The sequence below is a fragment of the Eucyclogobius newberryi genome, unplaced genomic scaffold (assembly GCF_026437365.1).
Source record: "Eucyclogobius newberryi isolate DKJ021-1_F unplaced genomic scaffold, fEucNew1.0.hap1 SCAF_19, whole genome shotgun sequence".
Lineage (NCBI taxonomy): Eukaryota > Metazoa > Chordata > Actinopteri > Gobiiformes > Gobiidae > Eucyclogobius > Eucyclogobius newberryi.
The window spans coordinates 31,596,677-31,616,583 of NW_027315823.1; the positions used below are offsets into that span (position 1 = coordinate 31,596,677).

A 19,907-nucleotide genomic window follows, 5' to 3' on the forward strand; every position below is an offset into this window, starting at 1 on the left:
AAATCCAAACGCCTCAGACAACGACACTGATTCATCCTGTAAGTTAAATGTGCTCTTCACTCCTGCATCTACATCCCTTTGTTTGGCCGCTCGCTGCCGTTTGCCCCCATAAGCTCCGACATCAGGACCCTCACAGACCACCCATGGACGGTCAGTGGATCATTTCCTCCACTCAGTCTGTGCTAAACCACAAAGACGGCACCAGTCGTCTATTCAAGCCCTGACAAAGAGGACAAACTGAGGAAACTGTTGTCATGAAGCTTTATTGTTTCTGTGCGTCCCGCTGTGGTGGGACACAGCAGAGAAGAGCTCCCGGGCTGAAGTAGAGGAAGTCGCCAACACTTTGTCAAGAGCTGTTCACTTGGAGCCGAGTCTAAATGCACTCATGGCATTTTTCCAGAGACTCCATTTAAAGATGCCACGAATGAACTTCCACTGCCGTCGGTGGCAAAGGTGAAATGAAACTCTTTGAATGCGTTTGCTGAATTCACTTTGTACACATTTGACCTACTCTTTACTGCTATGGACTCACTTCTGTAATATAATATACCTGAAGACAGAGCATTCTCTTGATAACGTAAGGTGGCTGTAAATGTATTGGTTGAGGTTAAAGTATAGCAAAAAATAGGTAAAATTGACTACAAAGTTGCCTAAATTTAACTTGTAATATAATATACCCTTGTTTGGAAGATTATCATGCGCCAATGTTCTCAAACTGTGGTACGGGTTCCTTTAGGTGGTACTCGGGACCTCTGTTTCGAGTATTTGTTTTATTCAGAGACAACTCTCTTCATGTTTGTGCCCTCTTTTGGGTTATTCATTATTTAGCACGTCCATATCCATGGTCTAGTCTGTTTTTAGACCTGCTTTTGCCCATTTAGGCCCAATAGAGTCTGTGTTTAGTTCTGGTTGTACTCAGAAAGCCAAATATTATCTTATTAATTGGTGTGAACAGTTTCAGAACCACTGGAAACCACAAAGAAGTACTGCATACTTTTAAACACTGCATTCAAATATAATCAAATATAAGTGTGTGAAAATTCTTGTATCGGAAATGGCATTTGGATGGTTGTAGAATTAATTTTTTTCCCTTTAGTTCTACATTTGCTTAGTAAAATGTGAACTAAAAAACAAAAGCAATAAAACAGTCCTAATGAATCAGCTTTTCTATGACTAATACTCATTGTTTATGATAATACTGCCAATAAATATTTGCATATGTCGCCAGTGTTTGTCCAGATATAATGTCTAATAAAAATGATGCTCTAGCTCATCCCTATCACTAAATGCTATCAGACAATCAACCATTTTCTAATGTGAGAACGAATTGCATACGTTCCATTTAAGACAATTAGACAAACAGCCGGTTTCAAACTTCCCCGGACCAAACACGATCTGAGACACTGAGTCAAACTGTCTGGTCCACAATGGAAAAGATCAATGCATTTTGACAGCCACTTTGTTTGTTATCAAGCCTTTTACTTCCACTGCCCCCAAAATAACTGCGAGTCATTAGCCTAATTACCCAAGCTCTGAACTTTTTTGTTATGGAACACACACACACAGAGAGAGAGAAACACGGCGGAACAAAAACCAACTAAATGCTAAATCACTTTCACAAAGCATTCCAGTCTTTCTCAAAACCCCCGGATTTGTGCAAACTGTGCCTCGAATAAAGCTGAAGTTGCCGGCCGTAAATCTGGCTGAAAACAGGCCCATAGATTACGCCGCGCTGACAGAGGTACAGTGCAGACGGTTTGGCCACGTCGAGGCATCGATAGAACTGTGAGCGCTCTTTTATCCCGCGGTGAATGGGACGCGGAGAAAGGGGCGATTAGTTTGTCTGGTCCCAAAGTGCAGCGGTGTCTTGGGTTACTCAGATGAAAGGGAAGAGCCGAGAGCCGGGGAGATGAGCGCAGTTTGGGGATGAGAGGGGAACCACTGGGCAGCGACCAGGAAACGCACTCAGGGGTGTTTGTGTGAGGGTCAGGTATGAGCAAACGCTTATTTCAAACATGAGTTATCGCAGAATGACAGGTGCACTCAAGAGATCTCACAGCTAAATGGATAATGTAATGTTTTTTCAAATTATGAGGTACGTTTTGGGCAGCAACATATGTAAAGAAGACAGAAGACGGTACTAATTATTCGATTAAACCTGTGTTCAGTCTTGGTCCTGGTTTGATCCTGGTTTAGTCCTGATCCAGGCTTGGTTTGGTCTCATGCTAGTCCTGTTTTAGGCCAAGTTAAAGGAGAAATATTATGCAAAATTAGCAACTTTAACAAGCTTTTAACCTTGTTCCAATGGTGTTTCCTCATTATTAGTCTACTCCAAGTTGTATTTTGAATCTTTGAGTTAATCCTGTTTTGTCCTATACAGGTGAGGTTGAAGTGGTCAGAAAATTCCAGTTTTAATCTACCCCCTATCCCCGCCCACATCACTCAATAAATGAAGACTTCAGTAACACATGTAGGCCACTTTTCTAAAATAAAAACACATAAATGACGATCCGCTCTTTGTTACAGTGAAATGTCATGATGAAGAGGCGGTTTTAAACAGGAAGTCGTTTCTATTACGATGCCAATATTGCAGTTTACAAAGACCAAAATGCAAATTGATGATTTTCTTACATTACAGTTCAATATTAAGTCACTGGAAGAAAAAACAAAAAACGTGTGTGTCTCCTTCTGGGTTCTGTCTCAGTTTAGTTACAATTTTGATGAAGTGAAGTATGAAAATAGCAAAAGACTGAAAACAGGACATTATTGTGTTTATGTCTAATACATATGCAGCATTCATACACTTGGTTTACCCATGCTGTAAACAATTTGAAGTAATTAAAATAATCACTGAAGATTCTGTTTGTCTAGTCTAATAAATGCGGCCATACAAACAGGTGGAGAGAGCATATTTTGGACAAAGGACGCTTGTGTACAAGAGAGAGTCTTTGCCAGGGGCTGTGATGGTATGTGGACTATGTGATCAGGATCAATCTGTGTGAAATCCCATCAAAGCCTCTGTTCTCAGTGATGTGAATCTATGCCCAGGAACCCCACCATCAGCTGCTGGCATCAACTGTGTCCATCATAGATCTCTGCACACGAAAACAAAAAGCTTATAGAGGATGCTGGCAGGATATTCAAGAAAAGTATCTTACTCGTTGATAGAGGTGGAAGACGTATTGAAAAAAGGATGCATTGCTTTTGCTGTTTTGGAAGTATACTAAATTTGACTATTGAGTGTATCATTTATTTAAAAGGCATCTAAATAATATAATATATAAAAGAAAACAAACATGCAATGCTCCCTTTCAATTGGGTGTTATTTAGTGATTCATTTTACTGTTCATTTCTGGCACATTTAATGTGTTTTAGATCATATATTTCAGCCATAAAATTGCATGAATATAGTCATTGGGATGATAAAAAAAAAAAAATATCACCAACCAACCAGTTCTTGTTGGACTTATTTTACTCAACAGTTGAAATCAAACATACAAAGCTGCACTCTGATTGGTCAGTGGAGACAGGCAAGATGGTTTCTCAAGAGATTGTTGAAATCACAAAAATTGCAAGACTTCCAGATTAAATTTAGCGTGCTGTCACACTTAAACAGTCCCAAAAATTGGGACTAAACCAGGACTAAACCTGAAAGTAAACCTGAAATAGATCAGGACTAAACAAAGTCCACATCAGGACCGACCAATGACAGGTGTGAATGCTTCCTAAACATGACCAAACCAGTCAAAACTACTCTTACCAAGATTAATTGAAGCTAATTTTAAACTGTTGCATATGTTGTTTTTTGCCGAGTTGGATTAAGGACATGGCCAGGAAAAGTGCAGGGATCTCCTCCATTTACTACATCTACTACTTAGTGCTCCCTTTTGGAGAAAAGCCCTAATGACAGCTACTCAGCCGACCCTTGAATCCTCCTCAGATCCTAAGTGTCTTTTGAAACACGACTTGACTCGGCTCCAATCAGTTTACAAATGCCAACACACTTCATCATCCAGTAGAGTTTCTTTCTCTTTGTTCACGTCTGGATCTCAGGGACCTGTTAAACAAAGGCAAACTGGCACTGACTGATAACATCTGTTGAGGAGATGACCTATGACCTCTGGATAAAAAAAACTCTCATTTAGGGGTCAGTGCCAGGAAAGAGCTGTGGGTTTCTCCTGCTGAGCTTCTGAGGACACACCACCGTTTGGCTTAAGAAAAGGCATTTCATATTATTGACCAGTCACAGCGGCTCATTCACAGCGGCTCATTCACAGCGGCTCATTCACAGCGGCTCATTCACAGCGGCTCATTCACAGCGGCTCATTCACAGCGGCTCATTCACAGCGGCTCATTCACAGCGGCTCATTCACAGCGGCTCATTCACAGCGGCTCATTCACAGCGGCTCATTCTCAGCGGCTCATTCTCAGCGGCTCATTCACAGCGGCTCATTCTCAGCGGCTCATTCACAGCGGAGCCTTTCAGTGGCTCGTCTGCTCCGTGTTACATTTGACTGACTCGCAGAACGACTAGTTTAATATGATTGAACCCTGAGTCAAAAACCAGGCAGCAGAAGTAGAAAGTTTCCCTTCTCACGCAAGAAAAATAATGGCAGACCAAAATAAACATAATATTTCATGGAATTGCACTTGAGTAGTCTCAGTTTACATATAACAGAGTTGGCTTTCATGTAGAACCGGTTCTTGACAGTTGCATTGTTAGTATGGTTAAAATGTAACTTACGATACAGGCAGCCCGCTTCTCCGTTGAGCTGGGACCATCCTGTGCAGCACTTGTACACCGTCTGGTAGTCCTGTGTGTACACCTGTTTGTAGGCCGTGTAGTACGCCGTCCTGTGAAGAACACAAAGAGTCTGTGTGATATATGAGGTAGTCTTTGATGTGCATATGGTCGACGTGGAGTGGAGACAGTATCACATATTTATGCACATCATGGAGCAGGCCAATACACTCTTCTGTACGAACAATGGGTCTCTAACTGAGATTCAATTCATATTATATATTAGATTATGTTAAAGTTGCTAAAATGAATAACAGCCCTGCAGAATATATCGTAATCGTAATTTGAGTTGGCACATTTATCAAATCGCAAAGGCTGCAGTTATTTAGATCATAGAATGTCCTCTGCAAATAACTAAAGATCCGGTCTTTTTATGGACAAAAGCTTGTTGCACCTTTAGTTTAAATCTCTAAAAACATGTTAAGAAATGCATGGAATCAGTTTATATTTCAGTTTTCTCTCAGTTTGTTATCTTAAATTCGAGCGCAGGACCACACCCCTTTCACGTCCCTTCCTGCAGCTACAGTATTTAAGCATCCAGCTCACACACATCAGCATTCGTGACTTCGTGCCCCTCCCTCCCACCCTCTTTTAATTATTCTAATTATTCTAATTTACATTTGTGTTATTCATGTTTCTCGTATGCCAATAAACACTTAACACTAACCCATCCTTTAAAAATGTAATAATCACAATTACTGTCAAAATTGTGCAGCCCTAAAATTGACAAACTTTTATACCAGTAATTTGTTGCTTTGCCCACAAATGGTCATTTTTATAACTTTGTAAGAGACACAAAGGGCCGTACTGAAGAATGCAATGCAGATTAACCATTTCCTTGTCATATTTTAAATCGAGGGTGCTTTGTGAAATTATATGTAAAATAAAAGATAACCTTAGTACACGCATTGTATGGATTGTAATATTCTTGATTTTATTCCTCATCTTTTTCCCAGCTATAGCAACATTTTTATTTTCCCAGACGTTGAAGCTGTTCCAAAAAGTGAGATTGGCAAACCCTCTCTCTGCTTATACACATTGTAGAAACACGTTCGTTTACAGGGGCTAATTGTGGTCTTTTGTCTTTTTTGACTTTCTCTCTACTGTGAAAGTTTGAGAGACTTTGGTGAGAAGACACTGACTAAAACGTTAGCGTAGATGCTACACCAGCGCTTCAAAGGAACGTGGAGGACGACTTTGGGGCAAATTAGTGGTGACGGTGGTCAAGTCGGGCGACACCTTGCACTTATCTGTATGAGAGGTCTGGGATAAAACTATGAGAAGAGATCTGAGTTAAAAGGTGCAATTAAAGCAGAGATCACGTCCTGTCGTTGGTACATGACCAAGACAAAAGCATTGATTAAAGGAGAGCTTGATGTGACACAGCCCTGCAGGTGAGGACAGATGTGTTTGTGTCCAGTTCTGTGGGAAAGGCCTGAACAGGTCATAAACAACAGCACAGTTTGGTTCAGTCTCTACCAGAGCCAGGTACCAGGACCCCTGGGGTATGTGAGCCAAGGTGAGGCCCTACGGGGAAAACCATCTTCACAGGGTTTGATACTTTTTTGCTACTATCTAAATGGGAAAAAACATACTTTTGCTTTATGTCTATTTTGTGTATATGTATAATTTAGACCTGGTTAAGACCTATACATTTTTCAGATTTATATGTCCCTAAGATGTGCAATTTTGTAAATGTTCACACATAAACGCCTTGTTTTGCACTCCACATTCGTCCACCTCAAAAACATTGCCAAACTCCGCCCCTCCTTTTCACAATCAGACAATGAAAAACTGATCATTGTCTTTGTCTCCTCCAGATTGGATTGGAATACTGCAATGGCCTTCTTGTCAGGAGCCTGCAGACGCTACAGCACATTCTGAACTGTGGGGCCAGGGTCCTGACGAGGAGGCACCAATACTGGCTGCTCATCCCCAGAGTTCAGAATAAAGTAGATTATTGTATGAAAACAGAACAAGTTTGAAAATGTTTTTTGTTTTTTTGGAACTGTATTTGACTATAAAATATTCTGTGCAGTACATTTTATATCCTTGGGATACACTAGTAATCAGTCACAGTAGACTGTTAGTCATTATTTATAGAATCACTTCTCGAGTTAGGGTTTATTCAGAGTGTGAGAAAATGATTAGGGGGCACTCGAGACAAAAAGTGTGAGGAACCACTGCAGTAACAGCCTATAATGTTGAGTAAAATCCTTATAAAGAAACAGAAGTGCAGGATTTGTTTATAGTGTATAGTAAGCTATTAACAAGGAATTTTGCATCTGCATTTTACCCATTCTTCAACTAGATGAGTGTGTGACCTCTGTCCAGCGTGCAGAGACCCATCTCTTCAGTCAGTTATGTTGAGTGTGTGAGTACCTCCCTGGAGGATGGAGCCTTGACATGGGCGACAGTGCTTACTATTCTATTGACTGAGACTTAAACCTCAATCATCTAAAATTAATGTAACACTGATATTTTGAGACTTTAATGCATGTTTGAACACTTATGAACACTTAACACCTGCCACTTGAACAATTATTCAACCAATACTATTCACGCATTCTTCATTTTTTGCACTATTTCCGACAATCTTTGAGTACATTTGTGTGTACATTTTTGTGTACATACTTTATTAGTAAATTCTTAATTAATGCATGCTTTATTTAATTTTGTTTTAAATAATGTTGCTATTATTATTATTTTAATATTCATTGTTTTATGTTGCACCTTAACGCTGAAACAAGTTCCTGTGTTTGCAAACTTTGTTCAATGACAATGGCAATAAACCTTTTCTGATTCTGATGTTTCCTTTGGAGTTTAGAATACCAATATATAATATATACATAGAACCAATATGGTGGCAGTTGGCTCTTTTTGTCACGTCTTGCAAAAAAACGATAACTCGAATGTAGAGAAGAGTAAATACTGATGTTGTGTTCACTTTGTCTACCAGAGGGAAAGCATTCATGTGTGATAAAGGAATACAGGTAAAGCTCTATAAGCGATATTAAACCTTTTCATATCAAAAGGCAGATATGAATGGGTCCTGGCTAGTATGATGCATATTTTGGGAATGCTTTGGAAAATGTTGACTCTGGAAACTGAGTTATTGACCTGACCCTTCTGAACCTGAAGGTTTTGACTTGAGGACCCATATATATCATCACATCTTCACAACATTCTATAAGCTACTGTGAGTTTCAGGAGGAAAAGGGTCAGTTGAATTAGCTATTTTTTTATACTGACTTGGTTCAAATAAATGAAAATGAAATGTTATAAAGGAACACAAAGGATAAGGAACACAAATGCTCCTGCCCCCATCTGAGAGACTGACATAAAGCCTAACATCTGGCCTCACCTGCGCTCGTATCCCATGCACCAGGACTGTCCCGTGCAGCCCTGCTTCCACACTTTGACCATTCGAGTGAAGGCTTGAACACACGGCTGCCTCTGAGCGACCAGCGTCACCTCTCGCTCCACACACACGTTGGGCCTGTAACACAAAAACAAGGAAACTCTGTCAAAATAATGTCAAGAAGGTTTCACAAATGAACCAGGGCCATTGCTATTGACCTTTAGCATGACTTACCAGGATCTATTTACTTAATGTACGTGAGAGAGGGTCACATACAGTACACAGACCAAAACCATGTAACAATATCACATACAAAAGTTTGAAAAAGTTATTGTTTTTTTTTAAATACTGCCATATTCTGCTAAATCTGACATATCCGACAGTAGTTTGCTTGGAAATCATTTGTCAAAAAGTCGATGTAATCCCTCTGTCATCTAGGCATGTTTATCCAGGTTAAATGTTTCCCCCCAGAACACCTGCAGCTGCCTCAAAATGGAAAAAGTCAAAATATCTTAACTTGAAAAAAACATTTTTGGAACTGTTAATTAGAAATTGGCCAAAATATCGGGCTGACATTTGCACTTTTTAGTGTATCAAATATCAACCTAAAATCCTCTACAACAACCCTCTTTTGAATACAATAGAGTACCCAATGGTTTAAAGAAATCAAAATCCCAGAAACTAAAGGTATTGAAACAAGTATCGAATAGATACTCACTTGAATATGCATCAATACTTCAAATAGTGTATAAATAGGACAAAATCTGACTTTCTGGAATAGGTCGGTGTACTCCCTCATTTGTTCAGGAGTGGCCGAATACCGTACTATTATATCATTGTGGTATCGAAATGGTATCGAGTATCAAGCCTCTCCTCGACCCTGCCGCCTCCACACAGAAAGCACATTACAGTATTGCTGAAAGGGAGCACTTACCACTATGTCATATGTATGTATTGTCGAGACATCATACTAACTATTCCCTTATTTCCTGTTCCTGTCATTTCCCCCAAGGCTTCACTATACAAGACACTTTACAGCCGCCCTGCCTGCACGAGATGTCGTGCTGTGAAGACTTACGCAGGGTCGATGCTGAGAGGAACTGTCAGGTGCGAACAGTATAACACATGTAGAAGCGATACCTGAGCTGTGGTTACAGTAAAGTGCCGTACGATGTCTGACTCTGGTATTTTAAAGACTCTGGGGGAATTCCTCTCACCTCGTGTTACTTAAGGAGCTGAGCAGAGCAAGATGCTACCTGCAACTTAAGCTATAAGCTCCCAACAGGCAAAATGAACCACAAACATGGACATGAACAATGGATGATCTGGACCTGTCATGGAAAAGGTGGCACTTATGAATCAAGACACTTCAGATGAGTTGGTTCGATTCTTATAAAAGCGTCGTAAAAGTAGCCACAGTTTTCCAGACAGTGGATTAAAAACTTAAACTGTCAACAAATAGGCCTATCCCAAACTTAATACGCCTCAAAGCCCTTTCTTTTACTGTGATGAAAATATGTGTGCATTGTCACACCTCTCTCACCACCACCTATTCACACGCCACATCAGGGCTGGAGTTGACAACAAAATCTGAAGCTAAAGACATGATCCGTGCATCAGTGAAGTGTGGTGCCCAAAGATTTCAAGACCACTGAGGTTCTCTGAGCACGTCGTATCCCCCCAGAAGTTCATTAGCTCACAGACAAAACTTGTAAACTGCAAATTTGTAAAAAGACAGAATAAACTCATCATTTATCCCCAGATTTGCAGCTCTCACCCCGTCATTCATCCATTATGTCCATATAAAACCTCATAAATAATTAGTCAACTAAGAGAAAGGTTGGTCGATTAAGACACCATCGACCAATTAATCTACTTAAGGAGTAAAGGCCAATACAGCTCTGACAATTACACATAGGGAAGAGTTCACGGTGGAGCTGGGATCGAACGCTAACCTTCCACTCTAAAACATGAGTTTCCTCTTACTCCAGGACGTCATGAACAGAAGGCCTACTTTTCTGTCTGTCCACAGCCCAAACAAAATTCAAATGAAAAAAATAAAACTCTTTTGATTGACAGGTGTGATTTCTAGGGCAGTAGTTGACCAAAGAAATTCTTGGTCAACTTAAGACATGACCTGCACATCTAATAATTAACTCAAAGTGGGCGGCTCGTGGCGAAGGCAAAAGCTCTCAAAACTAATAGGATCTAGTAAGCAGCATCTTCTAAGTCAAAAGGCAGATTAAACTTGCGATTCACACCCAAAACTCCCGCTCACTCACTCCATTCATTCACCTTTTTGCTGCGGTCCATATAAATAATTACAATCCTGATCAAATAATTAGTTGGAGAATAAAACTGTGGCCGACTAAGACAAAATAACTAACAGGTAATGCTTCTAGTGACATCCTTTTCATCCACAACAGCATACCTGATATTACATTTGACCTGATATTACATTTTATCAGTACTGGAACCTCCAGCTCTAAAAATCCGTCTAACGTATGTTTTCCTGTAAAGCAAGTGCCTTTAGAGATGTTCCTGCCTTAAGTGTCCACAGGTGCCAAAGTGCAACTGGATCCCACAGTTTCTCCTTTGGTAACGCTGCAGGAACACGGCATAAAGATGTAGAGCATGGATCAAACCAAAGGACGACACATCTCTAAACACCAGCATCATGATTATTAGTAGATAAAGCTTAGGGAAAAGAGAAGACTGCAACTGGAGAACATTGTAAAACAGCTTAATGAGAAAAAATTGAAATAAATAATACTATAACAGTGCGTTTCAGTCAGTGTTGGAACGAATTAGTCGTGAAAGAAAAACATAGAGTGTTAAAGATCTGCTCCTGCTTGAGTTTATTATAGTAACGGTCCACCACATGACTTACAGGAACGGATTACTAGTTACGTCTTGCTAATAATCCCATTTGTTTTACTTCTATAACAACTTGTACCACTACTTCTACAACTAAAACCTAAAACATGAGCTGCTGCCACTATTACTTTCATTCTACTGCAGCTATTACCGGTACTAATACTACTTATAAACTACTACTACGATTACTACTACTACTATAAAAACTGCAATTATGACTTCAATGATATTACTGGATACAGACATATAAACAGAGGTGGGTTAAATGACCAAAAACTGTACTCAAGTAAAAGAGTATACTGTACTTAAAAAATGCTTCTCAAGTTTAAAGTATAAGAAATGACTCTTAGTTATTACTTATAAACGGTATTTGGGGAAGCTATGATTAAAAGTCACTCTTAGGGCCGATTTATAATTACAAATGAATGTAATCAGAACTAACTGCCGAAATTCCATGCGTAAAAGTGAATAAAATGATCCAAACTAGAATAAAAGTGTCACATAAACTCAAAAGTGACTTACATGTATGGTTGCAGGTTGTGGTTAGTCGTGCCATAATGAAACGCGTCAATGTCTTTAATAAATCCTATCAAACAAAAAGAAAAAAGGAAAAAACTATCCATCTTCTCTGCGTCTTCTCTCCAAAAACCTGTTGCGAGCTCAAGCATCAGTCAGACTCCGGAGTTCAGCCCGGATTCTGATGAAATTAACAAAGAAAATCACACCGAAAACGTCACGCGCTCTGCTCCTTTACCACGCACGCACAACGACCATCACGTTCCGGAGCCGAACATCAGAAACGATGAAGAAATCGCGCCGGTTACGCAGCGGTTTGACGCACGCTTCTGCTCCGCGGCGGACGCACGAGTGATCAGCGCGCGTCCTGCCTCCACCATTCACGTGGTAATGCGGATGGTGCTGGTGCTGGTGCTGGTGGTGGGAGGGGGGGATGCTCCGTTTTACTATTCACAGCCACAATCCCAGAAACGCACTCCAGACGCGCAGCAGACGCACTCCAGACGCGCAACAGACGCACTCCAGACGCACTCCAGACGCGCAGCAGACGCACTCCAGACGCGCTGCAGACGCACTCCAGACGCACTCCAGACGCGCAGCAGACGCACTCCAGACGCGCTGCAGACGCACTCCAGACGCACTCCAGACGCGCAGCAGACGCACTCCAGACGCGCTGCAGACGCACTCCAGACGCACTCCAGACGCGCAGCAGACGCACTCCAGACGCGCAGCAGACGCACTCCAGACGCGCAGCAGACGCACTCCAGACGCACTCCAGACGCGCAGCAGACGCACTCCAGACGCGCTGCAGACGCACTCCAGACGCACTCCAGACGCACTCCAGACGCGCAGCAGACGCACTCCAGACGCGCTGCAGACGCACTCCAGACGCACTCCAGACGCGCAGCAGACGCACTCCAGACGCGCAGCAGACGCACTCCAGACGCGCAGCAGACGCACTCCAGACGCGCTGCAGACGCACTCCAGACGCACTCCAGACGCGCAGCAGACGCACTCCAGACGCGCAGCAGACGCACTCCAGACGCGCAGCAGACGCACTCCAGACGCACTCCAGACGCGCAGCAGACGCACTCCAGACGCGCAGCAGACGCACGCCGCTGTTGTCCAAGTGCGCGGCCAAAAGAGGAAACGTGCAGGCGATTAAAAAAAACCCAGATAATGTCTTCCAGGATGAGTCGAGATAAGCTTTGCATTCCCTAAAATCTGTCTGTTTTACGCGTGTCAAAGTAACTTGCAGTAGTTGACAACCAAAGCGCATAAACGTGATTATATAAAGTACTTTTAAGGTTCTTTGTCCAGTAATATAGGCAGTAGAAAGGTATGATGATGTATTGATGATGATATGATGATAATTTGACTGCCCAATATCTGTGGTCACTATGAATCCAAGTGGTGTTTTATGAATTGACAGAGGAGGATGTAGTCACACTCAAGTATTGTGTAATGGTACATCAAAATACACATGTAAAAGTACAAAGTAGAATAGTGGTGCAAGGAATTACCAGTACTCAATAGTCAAAAAGATGCACGGAGCAAACTACTTAAGTAAAAGTAACTGGACATAACAACTGATTTATAACTTTATGTTAATGAAATTGGAGGACATAAACATGAATTATGCACAAAATCTTGTTGTTGTCGACATAAACCTCTGTCACTTATGAAAATATATAATGATCATGATTTATCCACATGGGAAGAGAAACTAAATCAAGTAGAAGTAAAAGTATGGTGTCCGAAATTGACTCTGAAAAGTGCAATAACTTCAATAATAAATTACTCAAGTCAATGAATTAAGGTTAATTTTATTCACAGCTTCAAAGCTTATTCAAGGTACAAACTATTTCAGTAGCCTAAATAAAATCTACTGCATATTGCAATAGGCACTACCATTTTTATATTTCAAAGGATTCATGTTAGTCTTGTAAAGTGAACTTGTAACAACAGTAATTACTTCATACCGACTGCTTTAAAACAGAATATCATAATCTATGGCTCCAGACCCAGGACAAATAATATTGTGAAACTTTTGAAACTGGACATACCACAACAATTCCAATATTGTTACAGCCCTGGCCATAATTCAGTCATGAAAGAGTTATTTACACATTATTAACTCAAATTGCACGCTCCTTTTAGGCTCTATTTGCCCATTGTCATTCATTTATTGTCTTTAGCTTCAGACTGAAGACGGTGGAGTCCGGATCAGGAGTCCTGTCTGACACTGAGGGCAAACAGCTGATGGAGAGGTCAAAGGTCACCCTCCCGCTCTGACCAGTGCCGCTCCACAAACAATGGCCTTCATTGGGCACATGTGTGTTAATGACCCCTGCAGCCCGGGTCACTGCAGTCCGCCGCCCGTCCTGGGACACTGAGGGAGCCACATCAAGAATATACAGGATCTAATTGGACCATGATGGGACCTGTTCTGAGTTAAAGACGCATCGATCACCACCTCCGTTTAAGAGCGAGTGATTCTGCAACTGTGTGTTCACATCACTGACTTAGTATATGTATTATATATGCATCAGGGCTGAGTTTAATCGAGATGGAGTCATTTCTAATTGTCAGTGATCAGCTCTGTGGTTGAGAGGTCTGTCCGTAAAGCATGTGCTCGGAGAAAGTTTCCGATTATGGAAAAACAAATGTGACTATTTGTGTAAAATAGAAGTGATCAAAAGTCTGTATTGTTCGTGTTCACCAAATGAATATTGAAATTGTAATTTTCAAAAGACAAATGATAAATGAGTCAATAAATATACGGAAAACAATAGTGATTATTGCTTCTTGTTTTTTGTGTTATGCTTGGTTTTCTTTTCTTTGTTTTTATTCAGGTCTAAATTTTGGCACTTTATAAAACTTTTTTTTTTCAAATTTTGGGACTGGCCAAACTGGAAAATTCAATCAATAAACCTCTTTTTGGAATCCTATAACAGCTATGTGAATATGTATTACCTTTTAATATTTACACTGGGGCTCTAAAGGCTAAGTAGGTCACGTGTAGTCTCTATCAGCATATTGTAGGCCTATGATGTATCTCCAGCTTTAAAATGACAACAAAGGGTTTCAAAAGTAGAGCTATGGACATGGTTATGACAGGCCACTTGAAACCTGGATTTACCTTGCTGTCTCTCCACATAAATGAGACAATGCATCAAGTTAGTTATTAAAACAATTCCCTATACTTTGCTTCCCTCTAGCGTACACAAGCGGTACAGCAAGAGCAACAACCTTTTAAAAGATAAGTAAACACTGCTCTTTCTGACCCTGAGCACCAAAGTCTGCACAAACAGGAACATGTCATAGCCAGCAACCCTGCGACCTTGACCTTCACGAAATAGATCCATGCTCGTTACACGTCTCGCGCCGCATTTCTTCGTTTTTTACTCCGGTTCGGTAAGTTTGAGACGCTCCCTTGAAGTCGCCCTTTGACCTCTTCGTCGCAGCATGCAGCAGCAGCAGTGGCTCGTGAAGACTGTGCGCTGGACACTGCGGAACAATCATCTCCTGACCAAACCACAACTGTGCGTGAACGTGCGCTCGGCCAGAAACATGTCGTCTAAAGGCGCCGCGGCGACGAAAAGACCCGTGACTTTGCTCGGGACGATGGCGTTCGGCGGCCGCGCTGACGCAGAGCAGAGCCGGGAGATGGTGCACGCTTTCCTGGGCAGAGGACACAGCCGAGTGGACACAGCCCTCATGTACGTAGACGGCAAGTCTGAGGCGGTGATCGGAGGCATGAAGCTCCCCCAGACAGGTAAACAAGCAAGCAAGCAAACAAATAAACAAACAAACAAACATACTGCTGTGTCCTGCTCTGAAATAGAGTTATATCATACTTTTCTAACCATTTAAAGGCACAGTATGTAACTGTCTGTGTGGAAAAATAAAGTTAAATGTCATACTTCAGAACATTCTCCATGCAGATAAATGCGTTTTATACCATACTGTAAAATACTAGAAATGGCTGGAATAGTTTTGGTTAGTGTTAGTTACAGGGCTGATGCTTTTGTTGATACAGAGACAACCACTTTCACATCCACAATGGAAAATAAGGAAGTGGTAATGAATCACCAGAGGTGTTTATGGACAGAGGTCTGGCTGTTCACTGATTAAACAGCCCCAAACGCATGATTCAGCCCCAAACGCATGATTCAGCCCCAAACGCATGATTCAGCCCCAAACCCATGATTCAGCCCCAAACCCATGATTCAGCCCCAAACGCATGATTCAGCCCCAAACGCATGATTCAGCCCCAAACCCATGATTCAGCCCCAAACCCATGATTCAGCCCCAAACGCATGATTCAGCCCCAAACGCATGATTCAGCCCCAAACGCATGATTCAGCCCCAAACCCATGATTCAGCCCCAAACGCAGGATTCAGCCCCAAACCCATGATTCAGCCCCAAACGCATGATTCAGCCCCAAACCCATGATTCAGCCCCAAACCCATGATTCAGCCCCAAACCCATGATTCAGCCCCAAACGCATGATTCAGCCCCAAACGCATGATTCAGCCCCAAACGCATGATTCAGCCCCAAACCCATGATTCAGCCCCAAACCCATGATTCAGCCCCAAACGCATGATTCAGCCCCAAACGCAGGATTCAGCCCCAAACCCATGATTCAGCCCCAAACCCATGATTCAGCCCCAAACGCAGGATTCAGCCCCAAACCCATGATTCAGCCCCAAACGCATGATTCAGCCCCAAACCCATGATTCAGCCCCAAACCCATGATTCAGCCCCAAACGCAGGATTCAGCCCCAAACCCATGATTCAGCCCCAAACCCATGATTCAGCCCCAAACCCATGATTCAGCCCCAAACGCAGGATTCAGCCCCAAACGCATGATTCAGCCCCAAACCCATGATTCAGCCCCAAACCCATGATTCAGTGTTGACGTCACATTATTAAACAATTAAATCTCCTTTTTATTTTCAAATGTGATTAACTGATGATGCTCTGTTCGTTGTCCTCTGCAGTGAGTCTAGCCACCAAAGCAAACCCGTGGGACGGTAAGACTCTGAGGCCGGAGAGCGTTCGGGATCAGTTGGAGACGTCTCTTCAGAGGCTGCAGACCGACTGTGTGGACCTGTTCTACCTCCACGCTCCTGACCACAACAACCCCATCCAGGACACACTCCAGGCCTGCAACGACCTCCACAAAGAGGTGAGACTTACAGCAAGTGCCAAGAAACATCACCTAGTCAGTTTGTTTTCTTCATCCATGTTGATTGTGCTTATTATTATTATTGTGATAGGTTTAGGACATAAAATAAATGCAGGAATCTACCTATCTACTTCAACTATGACAAATACAGACTTTTTGTAGCATATTTCTTAGGAACACGCATTATATCATCTGAATATCATCATCAGTGTGATAAAGAAACAAAATCCCCTGTGCACTTATACAAGATTATTAGAACGATATGTAAACAGCAAAATCATCTGAAGAACATCAGATAATAATGAAATGTTGGTGTGCAAGTGAACATACAGTGTTTAGAAGACCAAAGAAAGAATTTATGTCTTTTATCAAATCATATTCCTCTATACAGTAAATGCAGTAAATGCCCAATTTATGGTTCATTATTTCTTCCATTTTGAACAATTGACTGTTTTGTTTGCAATAAGATGCAAAGCTGCTCAGAACCTAATTCTTTAATGTTGAGTTCATGTGTATCAGAGTTTACTAAACATACGCCATATTTTTCAAAGGGGAAATTCAAGGAGCTCGGCTTGTCAAACTACGCCTCGTGGGAAGTAGCTGAAATTGTGGTCATCTGTAAACACAACAACTGGATTGTCCCCACAGTGTATCAGGTGAGCCATGTGTTATTCAGGAATGTAATGGACCAAAGACATGCCCCGTGCATCAGTTAGTCGACCAAAAAAGCTCTCAAAATGGTATCTCATTATTCTTAGGGGATGTACAATGCCACAACGAGGCAGGTGGAGACAGAGCTGTTTCCATGTCTCAGAAACTTTGGGATGAAGTTCTATGCTTATAATCCTCTTGCAGGTAACACAAACACACACAGTATATGGATAATAACACATGTAATAGTAATGCATGGGTTGTGTTTGACTCGTGGGCCAAGAAAGGATCATTTCATTGCAGGGTTGGGACAGTTTATAATGCTGTCTCGCCTGTCTGCGCTCCATGTGTATCTCTAAATTCAGTTCATTAGACTCATTTGTCCGTAAATATTAATCTGATTTTCACTAGCAAGGACTACCCCACAACAATGCAATATAAGAGAATGTTTATTGATAATAGATCGATGAGGGGTGCGGGTGAGGCTGGGGCGGGTCAGAGAGCACCAAAATTGCGGGACCCGAGGGTTGAAAACCACCCGACCCACAAATCATGTAATACATTTAGTCACAATGCTACTTTTTGTACTGAATTTGTTTTCTCGTCTTGTCAGGTGGACTTCTGACAGGTAAATACCACTATCAAGACAAAGATGGCTCTCAGCCTGAAGGACGATTCTTTGGGAACAATTGGGCTGCAGCGTACAGAGACAGGTAAGACGCATCGCTAAAAGAATACTAAATGTAATGTTTTAATTATAAAGTTAAAATGTGCTGTGCAGATATTGGAAGCAGAGCCAGTTTGAGGCCATAGATCAGGTGCTGAAGACTCTAGAGGAAGTTTATGGAGCAGACAAACCCAGTCTGACATCTGCTGCCATGAGATGGATGTACCACCATTCACAACTCAAGGTACTTTAACACAGCTAACGAAGACTTGTTAGACGTATTTGAGGAAATATCTCTCTAAGGTGTTTGCCTTAAATAAATCAAGATATATATCTAACTGAATATCAAGATGAATGTTAAAGTTACGGAGCGTTCACTTTTTTTGGTCCCGGTCTGAACCTTACTTGCTTATATACATGCACAATAACTACGTACAAATTGGAACTTGACTAAACCAGGATTAGAACAGGACTATATTAGGACTCACACCTTTTTGAAAATGTGGTATATCACCAGGATCCTCAAACGGCTTCACTTCATCATGTGACTTAAGCGTTCTAAAGTAATCGAATACAAGCAAGAAATGATCCCCACCGATGTTCTTGTTTGTATCGTGTTTATTAATCATAAATCCAATTCCTCCAGGGAGATGTAGGAGACGGCGTGATCATTGGGATGTCCAACATGGAGCAGCTGAAGCAGAACTTGGACGCAGTAGAAGAAGGACCTTTGGATGAACGAGTGGTCTCCGCTTTGAACGAGGCCTGGAGCAGAGTCGCCCACGAGTGCCCAAACTATTTCCGCTGACACTTCTTAACTTTCATCTGTTTTGATGTGGATTGTGAAGTGTGAACGCACCCTAGACATGTCTCACCACAAAAGCCTTAATTATTTGTAATTAAAAAAAAATATGAGTTTAACCTGCTACAGTCTCAACTGACTTTACAAAGCTCTGTGTACAACAATCACAAACTTCAAGTTTTGCAATTTCGTATTACAATTGTAGGTTTTAGAAACTCAGGTCCTGTGACTTATGTTAACAATGTTAGCTTGTTTTATCAGAATTTCCAGTAAATTTAGTATTTTACCAATATTAAATAGTAAATAATTGATGTGTAATTGAATTGAATTAAGATGTAATTAACTAATACATGGGTAATAAAGTATTTTTTCTGAGAAAATTGTATTCTTTATTTGTTGTTAGATTACCATCAACATTATATCCAGTTTTCAATTACATGACTGTGCTGCTTTGTTGAGTGAATTAGAATAACGATTCTATTATGGAAACATGTTTGTTATTCCATACAATATAAAATTCATGATAAACAGTTGTTGCAACTGTCGGAGGAAAAAGAGAATAGTCTGGTTGTATTTAGTATAATGTCCATGAACTGACCAGACAGACGAGAACACAAAACCAGACAAACAGTCTCTGCAGAGGTCTCACTCTGCATCATCATCTTCCTCATCATCATCTTCCTCTTCATTCTCCTGAACAGACTCTTCCTCTGCACCAAAGCTCTCAAATTCACCCGTTTCAGAATTCCACATGCATTTGATCTGCACCTTAAACTCTGCCATCTCGACACCAAGTAGTTTCTGGAAAAGAGAACAAGACGACAGTCTATGAAGTGATTTTAATGTCCAGATAAGACTAAAAGCACATACAAACATTTCAAATTATCAAATATTAAAGCCAGGGTTTCTCTGAGTCAGCAAATGTTGCGTATTCCACCCAGAGACAGCAGGGAGAGATGACGAACACTTTAAACCCCCGTAAATACATATTTAACCATCACAGACACAAACAAAAGGGTAAAAATATGACTTGGGT

The 19,907-nt window shown here is 41.4% G+C and overlaps 3 protein-coding genes across 3 annotated transcripts in view; 1 reads left to right on the plus strand and 2 right to left on the minus strand.

Annotated features, from left to right (window-relative positions):
- The window catches only part of megf6b (multiple EGF-like-domains 6b), a 93,218-nt gene extending 81,502 nt beyond the window's left edge, over nt 1–11,716 (minus strand). The window contains exons 1-3 of the mRNA XM_072452915.1: nt 11,562–11,716; nt 8,166–8,300; nt 4,745–4,854 (exon numbers count right to left, since the gene is read on the minus strand). Of these exons, the coding sequence (XP_072309016.1) occupies nt 4,745–4,854; nt 8,166–8,300; nt 11,562–11,707 (391 nt within the window). The 5' untranslated portion in view covers nt 11,708–11,716. The remainder of the gene's footprint in view (nt 1–4,744; nt 4,855–8,165; nt 8,301–11,561) is intronic.
- Nucleotides 11,717–15,008: 3,292 nt separating this feature from the next.
- akr7a3 (aldo-keto reductase family 7, member A3 (aflatoxin aldehyde reductase)) lies at nt 15,009–18,935 on the plus strand. The gene is made up of 7 exons (XM_072452662.1): nt 15,009–15,333; nt 16,564–16,751; nt 17,303–17,407; nt 17,510–17,606; nt 18,016–18,115; nt 18,184–18,313; nt 18,716–18,935. Exons 1-7 carry the CDS (start codon nt 15,024–15,026, stop codon nt 18,875–18,877), a joined length of 1,092 nt encoding a protein of 363 aa, XP_072308763.1. The 5' UTR covers nt 15,009–15,023; the 3' UTR covers nt 18,878–18,935.
- mrto4 (MRT4 homolog, ribosome maturation factor) overlaps nt 18,705–19,907 on the minus strand; it is a 286,325-nt gene continuing 285,122 nt past the window's right edge. The window contains exon 9 of the mRNA XM_072452665.1: nt 18,705–19,672. Coding sequence (XP_072308766.1) covers nt 19,517–19,672 — 156 coding nt within the window. The 3' untranslated portion in view covers nt 18,705–19,516. The remainder of the gene's footprint in view (nt 19,673–19,907) is intronic.

Excerpts from the sequence above, each read along its gene's own strand:
- akr7a3 (XM_072452662.1), top strand. The coding sequence starts at position 15,024 with ATGCAGCAGCAGCAGTGGCTCGTGAAGACTGTGCGCTGGACACTGCGG. Across the intron at positions 15,334-16,563 it reads CATGAAGCTCCCCCAGACAG|TGAGTCTAGCCACCAAAGCA; the intron begins GTAAACAAGCAA and ends TGTCCTCTGCAG. Across the intron at positions 18,314-18,715 it reads ACCACCATTCACAACTCAAG|GGAGATGTAGGAGACGGCGT; the intron begins GTACTTTAACAC and ends CAATTCCTCCAG.